This window comes from Lucilia sericata, unplaced genomic scaffold, assembly GCF_015586225.1.
Source record: "Lucilia sericata isolate MDLA Ls3-8-SP2 unplaced genomic scaffold, ASM1558622v1 Contig002168F_arrow, whole genome shotgun sequence".
NCBI lineage: Eukaryota > Metazoa > Arthropoda > Insecta > Diptera > Calliphoridae > Lucilia > Lucilia sericata.
Window position 1 is genome coordinate 51,479 of NW_023996008.1, and position 12,029 is coordinate 63,507.

Sequence of the window (12,029 nt, forward strand, 5' to 3'; positions counted from 1 at the left end):
TTATGCTATTTTCTCGGTACCTTGAGGTCGAGAGTTACTAAAATTTTGTAATTTTTCAGATTTTTTTTCAGAATGGACCTAGGACCAATATTTCATCAAAATTCCCGGAAATTTTTTGATTTGGACAATTAATGCTATTACTTGGGGATTTTGAGGACGAGAACTGCTAAAACTTTACATTTGCAATTTGAACTTACGCTGAATCCGAAAATGGTTTCAGAATTGAGCTAGGTCCAATAATTCATCAAACTTTCTGAACGGACATTTTGAACCAATTTTCCCACGAAATTCCATTTGCCGCATAATTTTTCCAAATTTCCTCTATAAATGACGGTTCTTGTCTTGACTAATTTTAATACTTACTAGCCTAGACTAGAACCGCAGCATTGACAAAAATCGTATGTAAAATTAAATTTCGTGGGAAAATTGTTCTGAATTTTCTTTCAGAAATATGGATGAAATATTGGACCTAACTCAATTCTGAATTCATTTTTGGATTCAGCATAGGGTTAAGTTTGGATTACAAAATTTTAGTAACTCTCGACCTCAAGGTACCGAGAAAATAGCATAAAATGCTCAAAATAAAAAATTGTCGGGAATTTTGATGAAATATTGGTCCTAGGTCCATTCTGAGTCCATTTTCGGATTCAGCGTGGGATTTTACCAGAAAGGTGAGTTTCCAGCCACATCCGCCTAATAGGTTCCGAGTTTAAAGCTAACAAAAAAATAAATTAGAAATTTTGACCTATTATTGGTCCTAGGTCCAACATTCATCAAAATTTATAAAAATTTTTTAGTTTTTCTTCAAACTCGGAAACTACTGGCCGAATCTGGCTGGAAAGTGACCTTTCTGGTAAAATCCCATGCTGAATCCGAAAATGGACTCAGAATGGACCTAGGACTAATATATCATCAAAATTCCCGGAAATTTTTTGATTTGGACAATTAATGATATTACTTGGGGATTTTGAGGACGAGAACTGCTAAAACTTTACATTTGCAATTTGAACTTACGCAGAATCCGAAAATGGTTTCAGAATTGAGCTAGGTCCAATAATTCATCAAAATTTCTGAACGGACATTTTGAACCAATTTTCCCACGAAATTCCATTTTGCCGCATAATTTTTCCAAATTTCCTCTATAAATGACGGTTCTTGTCTTGACTAATCTTAATACTTACTAGCCTAGACTAGAACCGCAGCATTGACAAAAAATCGTATGTAAAATTAAATTTCGTGGGAAAATTGTTCTGAATTTTCTTTCAGAAATATGGATGAAATATTAGACCTAACTCAATTCTGAATTCATTTTTGGATTCAGCATAGGGTTAAGTTTGGATTACAAAATTTTAGTAACTCTCGACCTCAAGGTACCGAGAAAATAGCATAAAATGCTCAAAATAAAAAATTGTCGGGAATTTTGATGAACTATTGGTCCTAGGTCCATTCTGAGTCCATTTTCGGATTCAGCGTGGGATTTTACCAGAAAGGTGAGTTTCCAGCCACATCCGGCCAATAGGTTCCGAGTTTAAAGCTAACAAAAAAATAAATTAGAAATTTTGACCTATTATTGGTTCTAGGTCCAACATTCATCAAAATTTATAAAAAATTTTTAGTTTTGCTTCAAACTCGGAAACTACTGGCCGAATCTGGCTGGAAGCTGACCTTTCTGGTAAATTCCCATGCTGAATCCGAAAATGGACTCAGAATGGACCTAGGACCTATATTTCATCAAAATTCCCGGAAATTTTTTGATTTGGACATTTAATGCTATTACTTGGGGATTTTGAGGACGAGAACTGCTAAAATTTTACATTTGCAAATAGAACTTACGCTGAATCCGAAAATGGTTTTAGAATTGAGCCAGGTCCAATATTTCATCAAAATTTCTGAACAAACATTTTGAACCAATTTTTCCACGAAATTCCATTTTGACGCATAATTTTTCTAAATTTCCTCTATAAATGACGGTTCTTGTCTTGACTAATATTAATACTTACTAGCCTAGACTAGAACCGCAAAACTGAGCAAAAATCGTATGTAAAATTCAATTTCGTGGGAAAATTGGTTCAAAATGATTGTTCAGAAATTTTGATGAAATATTGGACCTAGCTCAATTCTGAAACCATTTTCGGATTCAGCGTAAGTTCTAATTTCATGTGTAGAATTTTAGCACTTCTCGTCCTCAAAATCCCCAAGTAATAGCATTAATTGTCCAAATTAAAAAATTTTCGGGAATTTTGATGAAATATAGGTCGTAGGTCCATTCTGAGTTCATTTTCGGATTCAGCATGCGATTTTACTAGAATGGTCACTTTCCAGCCAGTTTCGGCCAGTAGTTTCCGAGTTTGAAGCAAAACTAAAAAAATTTTAGAAATTTTGATGAATGTTGGACCTAGGACTAATAATAGGTCAAAATTTCTAATTAATTTTTTTGTTAGCTTTAAACTCGGAACCTATTGGCCGGATGTGGCTGGAAACTGACCTTTCTGGTAAAATCCCATGCTGAATCCGAAAATGGACTCAGAATGGACCTAGGACCAATATTTCATCAAAATTCCCGACTATTTTTTATTTTGAGCATTTTATGCTATTTTCTGGGTACCTTGAGGTCGAGAGTTACTAATATTTTGTATTTCAAACTCAACCCTATGCTGAATCCGAAAGTGAATTCAGAATTGAGCTAGGTCCAATATTTCATCCATATATCTGAAAGAAAATTCAGAACAATTTTCCCACGAAATTTAATTTTACATACGACTTTTGCTCAATTCTGCGGTTCTAGTCTAGGCTAGTAAGTATTAAAATTAGTCAAGACAAGAACCATCATTGAGGATATTTGGAAAAATTATGCGGCAAAATGGAATTTCGTGGGAAAATTGGTTCAAAATGTTTGTTCTCAAATTTTGATGAAATATTGGACCTAGCCCAATTCTGAAACCATTTTCGGATTCAGTGTAAGTTCTAATTTCAAATGTAAAAATTTAGCAGTTCTCGTCCTCAAAATCCACAAGTTATAGCATTAATTGTCCAAATTAAAAAATTTTCGGGAATTTTGATGAAATATAGGTCCCAGGTCCATTCTGAGTTCATTTTCGGATTCAGCATGGAAATTTACCAGAAAGGTGAGTTTCCAGCCACATCCGGCCAGTAGTTTCCGAGTTTGAAGCAAAAGTAAAAAAATTTTATAAATTTTGAAGAATGTTAGACCTAGAACCAATTATAGGTCAAAATTTCTAATTAATTTTTTTGTTAGCTTTAAACTCGGAACCTGTTGGCCAGATGTGGCTGGAAACTGACCTTTCCTTTCCAAAATCCCATGCTGAATCCGAAAATGGACTCAGAATGAACTATATATTTCATCAAAATTCCCGACTATTTTTTATTTTGAGCATTTTATGCTATTTTAGGTCGAAAGTGACTAAAATTTTGTATTCCAAACTTAACCTTATGCTGTATCCGAAAATGAATTCAGAAATGTGCCAGGTCCACTATTTTATCTAAGTTTCTGAAAACGAATTTAGTCTATAGTGTAGTCCATTGTATCTGTTTTTTAACTTACCCATTTCTTTTGTAATGAAAATGCTTTTTGTAAATTTTTTTTTTTTTTTTGTTTAAAAACATTAAAATTTTATTATTTATTTGTCTTAAATTCTATATAAAAAATATATATAATATTAATAAAACTTTTACAGCATAAAACACAACAAAAAAAAGAAAAATTTGTTAATTTAATTAATTTCACTTATTGTATAAAACATACTTAAATTAAGTACTTATAAAAAAGGACAATAAAAAAGAATAAAATTACATATTAAAAGATTATTCTTTAAAAGTTTTAACTTTATAAAGTTTAATAAAATAACATAAAAAGGGAAACTTAACTTAAGCTTTAACTTAAGCTTAAATTAAGTTTTATAGGATAAATTAAGTAAGTCATGTTAATTAAGTAAAACAGGCAGATTTTTAGGGGAAATAAGGGGACCCATTGCTTAGAGTAAAGAAATCCTTTTTAGAAAAGAATTTTGAAAAGGAATAAAATGCTTGAGAAAAAGCTTAAAAAATAACAAATAAAGTTTAAAGCTTTTAAAAAGCTTTAGTTTTTGAAAAAAGTGTTTAAACTATATCAACATCTTCGATTTCATCTTTAATGGTTATAGGCAACAGTTGAGTCCAAGGGGAGTTATTGTTTTGATTTGCTGTAGAACCATTTTGTGTATTGGAAGCTTTACCCGGCAAAGAGGAGGTGGTAGAATGTACATTGGAAGTTATTACCGCAGAGGCAGGATTGTGTATAGTTGTGGAAACGGTGGCAGGACTGGGAGAAGGAGGCTTTGTTAAGGTTAGATTTCTTAAGGAGGCAGGTGGTGGACAAGTCACCTTTGTAATGGTTATTTTGGGAGTAGAAGACATTAGTTTGGCGGCAGCACTGCTGGGACCATTACTAACATTAGCCAGACGTGATTGATTGTGATGATTCCTCAACGAGTTCTGCAAGAAACCATTAACTTTTTGAAGCTCCGCTTCATTCAAATTGGCGATATTATTAATCAAATTGCGGGCGGTGGTGGAGTTGACCGTTAAAACTGTTTGTCTTATCTGGGTTTGAGGCGATATAGGGCTAGAGGGATAATTTAAATGAGCCTGAATATGAGCCGAACTATTATTGTGGTTTAATTGCTCTATTTTATTATCTATTTTCTCTATATTGGGAAAATCATTAGAATTCTCGAAAACCTCTTCCAAAGTTTGATAGATTTTTCGTTTAAATACTATTTTTTGTCTAGTATTCATAATAGCCATATCGGGCAGTAAGGCCTCCAGGAAACGTATATCATTTTCATTATGGGCCTGAGATAATTGTGAAAGTTTAACACGTTTAGTTTCAAAAGTTTCCGTTTCCAAATGCATGGGTCTTTTAACACCATTCTGTTGCTGTTGTTGCTGCTGTAATAGGTGAGTGGGTACTCTACGTTCCGTTTCACTTTGTGACAAATTATCATCGGGAAAATGGAAGTCATTTTCGGCATCACTATTGGTGGTAAACTCAGTATGCGGCTCAAAAATACTGCTCGCCTCAAAATCTTGATTATTATTATTATTATTATTCTGTCTCAATAATTTTTGATATCTAGTCTCCGCCTGTATATGTATATCCGGATTTAAGGCCTCAAAGGCTGATTTAATTTCTGCCGTTTCATCTGGATAATCATCTTCCTCTTCTTCGGCATCTGCCTCATCCTCATCATCTTCTTCCCCTGCCGCACCCTCTTCATCACCCGTTTCCTCATCTTTTACACCACTGCCTGCAGCAGAACCACCCCCACCACCTGCTACACCAGCACCATCTTGTGTGTCCTCATATTCATCTTTTTTATCACGTCCTTCCATCATGGGCTTAACCAGAAAGGAGAGTTCTTTGTGCAAATAATAGGGTTTAACACGATTCGGTCCACTGTGGGTTTTATAGATGTTAATGGAACGGGCAAAGGCCGCTCTTATGTTGCGCCAACGTTCTTTGCAAGAGGCAACTGGAAAGAGTAGAAAACATAGATTTTATATAAAAATAAATACGTAATATTTCACTTAAGTTAGGCCACTAAAAGAGAATAAAACAAAGATCTTAAATTTAAAATTATGAGGCCCTATACTCTAGGGCCTAGTATCTCCAGTTTCCCCAGAAAATTAATTTTTGTTTTCAATAAAAAAAAGTTAATTTTTGGTGACGTACGTATGCTCACACTTACGACTAGACCATAGACTAAAATATAGACTAGACTATCAACTAGACAATGGAGTAGACTAGAGACTAGACTAGAATAGAGACTAGACTAGAGACAAGAATAAGCACTAAGCTAAAGACTAGACTGGAGTAGAGACTAGACTAGAGACAGGAATATAGACTAGACTAGAGAATAGACAAATATGTAGACTAAACACTGGACTATAGACTAGACTATAGACTAGACTATAGACTAGACTATAGACTAGACTATAGACTAGACTATAGACTAGACTATAGACTAGACTAGACTACTATAGACTAGACTATAGACTAGACTATAGACTAGACTATAGACTAGACTATAGACTAGACTATAGACTAGACTATAGACTAGACTATAGACTAGACTATAGACTAGACTATAGACTAGACTATAGACTAGACTATAGACTAGACTATAGACTAGACTATAGACTAGACTATAGACTAGACTATAGACTAGACTATAGACTAGACTATAGACTAGACTATAGACTAGACTATAGACTAGACTATAGACTAGACTATAGACTAGACTATAGACTAGACTATAGACTAGACTATAGACTAGACTATAGACTAGACTATAGACTAGACTATAGACTAGACTATAGACTAGACTATAGACTAGACTATAGACTAGACTATAGACTAGACTATAGACTAGACTATAGACTAGACTATAGACTAGACTATAGACTAGACTATAGACTAGACTATAGACAAGACTATATACAAGACTATATACAAGACTATAGACTAGACTATATACAAGACTATAGACTAGACTATAGACTAGACTATAGACTAGACTATAGACTAGACTATAGACTAGACTATAGACTAGACTATAGACTAGACTATAGACTAGACTATATACTAGACTATAGACTAGACTATTAGTCTATAGTCGATAGACTAGACTATACTATAGACTAGAATATACTATAGACTAGACTATACTATAGACTAGACTATACTATAGACTATACTATAGACTAGACTATACTATAGACTAGACTATAGACTAGACTATAGACTAGACTATAGACTAGACTATAGACTAGACTATAGACTAGACTATAGACTAGACTATAGACTAGACTATAGACTAGACTATAGACTAGACTATATCTAGACTATAAACTAGACTATAGATAAGACTATAGACTAGACTATAGACTAGACTATAGACTAGACTATAGACTAGACTATAGACTAGACATTAGACTAGACTATAGATTAGACTATAGACTAGACTATAGACTAAACTATAGACTATGCTATTGACTAGACTATAGACTAGACTATAGACAAGACTATAGACTATACTATAGACTAAACTATAGACTAGACTATAGACTAGACTATAGACTAGACTATAGACTAGACTATAGACTAGACTATAGACTAGACTATAGACTAGACTATAGACTAGACTATAGACTAGACTATAGACTAGACTATAGACTAGAATATATACTATACTATAGACTAGACCATTGACTTGACTATAGACTACACTATACACTAACTATATACTAAACTATAGACTAGACTATAGACTAGCCTATAAACTGAACTATAGACAAGACTATAGGCTAGAATATAAACTAGACTATATACTAGACTATAGACAAGACTCTATGTACTATAGACTAAAAAAGTACTAAAGTAATGAATTGTCCATGCCTGGTTGTATTTATACAAAAAATTAAAAGACAAACAAACGCACATCTCTTATTTATTGAACAATACATTTGAAAAAAGCCAAAACAAATGATTGCATTCTCTTAATATAAAGAGAAAACACAAATACTGCTCACTCGCCATCTCTTAAATAATTAGCAACAGGTTTTTTCTGCTAGTAAAAACACACAACAACAAAAAATAATAACAAGCATTTACTCTCTTTTAATTGTAAGTGTGATTCATTATCACTTGGAGAAACAAGTACAGACAGATGAAAAATAAAATAGAAAAATATTTTTGAAATAGAATAAAAATAAATATATAAAAATATAAAAAAATATTATTTTTATTACAAAAGATCATCATTTGTATTTTCCTTGGGATTTTTTTCAAAAACACAGAAGAGAGTGTGAGATTTTAATTATTAAAGTGTTACAATTATTTACGTTTTTTTTTTCATCTCTTACACATCGCTCTCTTATTCAATTAGTGAGTCACAGCCATGGATAATTCAAATTTTGATTGTCTAAACGAAAACAGTAAATATATAAAATTTTCTAGAGAAAACACATCTATGATCACTTTTACTTTCCACCAATAATCGAGCTTTTAAATGAAATCCCATTTTCTGAGGAAACTAGAGGCACTAGGTCAAAACGTGACTAAATCGGGGTTTTCAGTAAGAATATAGATTAATCACTAGTCTAGACTATATACTAGACCATAGACAATAGACTGTACAATAGACTAGACTATAAACTAGACTATAGACTAGACTATAAACGAGACTATAGACTAGACTATAGACTATACAATAGACTAGACTATAGACTAGAATATAGACTAGACTATAGACTAGACTATAGACTAGACTATAGACTAGACTATAGACTAGACTATAGACTAGACTATAGACTAGACTATAGACTAGACTATAGACTAGACTATAGACTAGACTATAGACTAGACTATAGACTAGACTATAGACTAGACTATAGACTAGACTATAGACTAGACTATAGACTAGACTATAGACTAGACTATAGACTAGACTATAGACTAGACTATAGACTAGACTATAGACTAGACTATAGACTAGACTATAGACTAGACTATAGACTAGACTATAGACTAGACTATAGACTAGACTATAGACTAGACTATAGACTAGACTATAGACTAGACTATAGACTAGACTATAGACTAGACTATAGACTAGACTATAGACTAGACTATAGACTAGACTATAGACTAGACTATAGACTAGACTATAGACTAGACTATAGACTAGACTATAGACTAGACTATAGACTAGACTATAGACTAGACTATAGACTAGACTATAGACTAGACTATAGACTAGACTATAGACTAGACTATAGACTATAGACTAGACTATAGACTAGACTATAGACTAGACTAATAGACTAGACTATAGACTAGACTATAGACTAGACTATAGACTAGACCTATAGACTAGACTATAGACTAGACTATAGACTAGACTATAGACTAGACTATAGACTAGACTATAGACTAGACTATAGACTAGACTATAGACTAGACTATAGACTAGACTATAGACTAGACTATAGACTAGACTATAGACTAGACTATAGACTAGACTATAGACTAGACTATAGACTAGACTATAGACTAGACTATAGACTAGACTATAGACTAGACTATAGACTAGACTATAGACTAGACAATAGACTAGACTATAGACTAGACTATAGACTAGACTATACACTAGACTCCAGATTATAGACTAGACTATAGTCCAGACTTTATACTACACTATAGCTCCGACTATTTTCTGACGACTTCGCAATAGTCCTGACTATAAACTGAAATATAGTCCAGATTATAAACTTGACTATAGACTAGAATATTGTCCAGACTATAGACTAAATTATAATCTAGACTATAGACTGACTATAGTCCAGGCTACAGACTAGACTATATTCCAGACTATAGACTAGGCTATTGTCCAGGCTAGACTATAGACATGTTTATAGTCCAGTCTATAGTCTAATCGCACTAATCCCTCTAACCTAGTTTGGTTAGGGTATCGATTATAGTCTGGTATTTAATCTAATAAATAGTCAAATCTAGTAAATATTTTATGGTTTAATGTACAATAGTACTGAATTTTCCATCCCTGCTATATGTGCTCTAAAACTGATAAGAGCAGTAATAATAATGAGTTTCTTTTAATATTTTTGTTGTATTTTTAAATATTACTGTGGGATTTTTAGGTTTTTGTTTTTTTTCTTATAGGAAAAAAGGGGTGTTGAAGAGAAGATAATAAGAAATGTGTTTTTTTTTTTTTTTTCTTAACAAACTTACCTGAATCATTACATTCTCTGGCAATTTTACACCATGATTTATCTAATATATGCTTTTTGGCATAATTATGATGATTACGATCATACATCCAGGGACATTTGCGTACCAGACGACATAATTTTGCATTGGCCTGGTAGGCAATGGTGCGCTGTTCCGCAGCAGCATCGGCTATTAAAACTGGCAAAGCATTGGCGGAGGCAGCAACAGCAGTAGCTGCTGTTGTTGTTGTATTGCTATTGCTGCCTGTTGCTGGTACGGCTGTGTTACTATTTTGTAATACTGCTGGTGTTGTGGTGGAAGTTGTTGGGGTTTCGTTGTTGTTGTTATTGTTATTGTTGGAGGGATCTCGTTTGGGTGGCATTTTTGTATTTTTCTCTTTTCCTATTTGTTTAAGAGTTCTTTTTAAGTATTTTGCTCTTTTTTGTTGTTCTCGTGGTATCACAGTTTTTGTGTGGGATTTTATTAAGTAGAGTTTGTGTTTTTAAGATTAAAGTTCAGTTTTTAGAGTTTTTTTGTAACTTTTTTTTAAATTTACATGTTTATTAGAAAATTTGTTTATATTTTAAGTAAATTTCTGTAAAATATAAAAATAATTTTATTAATAAAAATCTAACTTTTTAAACTAAATAGAATATTAAAAAAATCTTTAGAAAAAAAAGTTTCGTTAAGTTTTTTGCATAAACCCGATTAAGAAATTTAAATGTTTAAAGCAAAATTTTGTTTAAAATTGTTGTCGTTAAAGAATATTAAGATTCGTTAAGTTTTTTTAACTGCTTAAATTTTAAATTTTTGATTATATTAAACATTACTGTAACAAATTAAAACAATTATGGCGGAAAATCTTGCAAAAAGTGTTTTGTTAAGGTAAAAAATGTTTCGTTAAATTTTTTAAATAGTTCAAACTCAAAAATTTCTCCAGATTAGCATAGAAGTTAATCATAGCATAAAACATGAATAATTTTTTTTTCATAAAATGTTTTTCTTTAAAAAAAGTTTCGTTAAGTTTTTTAAATTGTCTAATTGCCATAAATTTACTTCATTTGTATATTAAATTGCTTAAATTAAACGAATTTATAAAATTTTTGCTGAAAATATGTTTCGTTAAGAAAATAAAGTTTCGTTAAGTTTTTTATTTCGTCCAATTAGCAAGAGTTTTCTTGATTTATGTACAAAATTACTCAAGCTACAAGAATGTAGAAAAATTTTTTTTTTTAAATGTTTCGTTAAGAAAATAAAGTTTCGTTAAGTTTTTTAAATAGTCTAATATTAAAAGTTTATCTTGATTTGAGCATAATATTTCATAAATTAACGAAATTCGCAAAATCATTTCTACAAAAATGTTTCGTTAAGAAAATAAAGTTTCGTTAAGTTTTTTAAATTATCCGATTTTCAAAAATTTTCTAGATTTTTATATAAAAATATCTAGAGTAAACGAATGTAGTAAAATTTATTTTAAAAATTGTTTCGTTAAGAAAATAAAGTTTCGTTAAGTTTTTTAAATAGAGCAATTTTCCAAATTTTGCTTGATTTGAGTATAATATTTCATAAGCTAACAAAATTCATAAAAAATTTTCTTCAAAAATATTTCGTTAAGAAAATAAAGTTTCGTTAAGTTTTTTAAATTGTCCAATTTTCAAAATTTTTCTCGATTTGTATATTAAATTATGCAAACTAATGGAGTTTAGTAAAATATATTTCGAAAAACGTTTAGTTAAGAAAATAAAGTTTCGTTAAGTTTTTTTAATCAACCAAATTTTGACATTTTTATTGATTTCTATATAAAATTTCTTAAGCTAGACGAATATAATAAACATTGTTTTATAAAATGTTTCTTAAAAAAAAAAAAGTTTCGTTAAGTTTTCAAATTCCAAATCTTTTCCAGTTTTAAGAGGTATTTTATGAATATTTTAGAAATATAATATCTTTTCTTTTAAAGTTCATTAAATTTGAAAGTTAAGTGCACTTTTTCTATTAATTTTTATTTTTTGCATTTTTTCTAATTTTATATTAATTTATTTGATTTTTTATTCATTTTTATTTAATTTTAATCTTTATTTTTTAACTTGTTTAAAATTTCTTAGAATTTTTATAATTTTATTTTAAATTTTATTTATCACACGTGTTTTTATTACGTTTTTTTTTTTTTCAATCAAACGCTGTTTATCACACTTCAACATTTACCAAATAATGCACGAAGCAACATGTTTTGGTTACGTTTTCG

General features: G+C 31.0%; 1 protein-coding gene across 1 annotated transcript; it reads right to left on the reverse strand.

Annotated features, from left to right (window-relative positions):
* Positions 1-3,945: 3,945 nt before the first annotated feature.
* On the reverse strand, positions 3,946-10,239 carry LOC119613537 (putative uncharacterized protein DDB_G0277255). Its single transcript, XM_037969559.1, has 2 exons — positions 9,809-10,239; positions 3,946-5,531 (listed from the first exon to the last, which is right to left on the reverse strand). Exons 1-2 carry the CDS (start codon positions 10,167-10,169, stop codon positions 4,117-4,119), a joined length of 1,776 nt encoding a protein of 591 aa, XP_037825487.1. The 5' UTR covers positions 10,170-10,239; the 3' UTR covers positions 3,946-4,116.
* Between the last annotated feature and the right edge of the window lie 1,790 nt (positions 10,240-12,029).

Coding starts and splice junctions, on each gene's coding strand:
- LOC119613537 (XM_037969559.1), bottom strand. CDS start 10,169: ATGCCACCCAAACGAGATCCCTCCAACAATAACAATAACAACAACAAC. Junction 5,532..9,808: donor CAGAGAATGTAATGATTCAG/GTAAGTTTGTTA, acceptor TACTCTTTCCAG/TTGCCTCTTGCAAAGAACGT.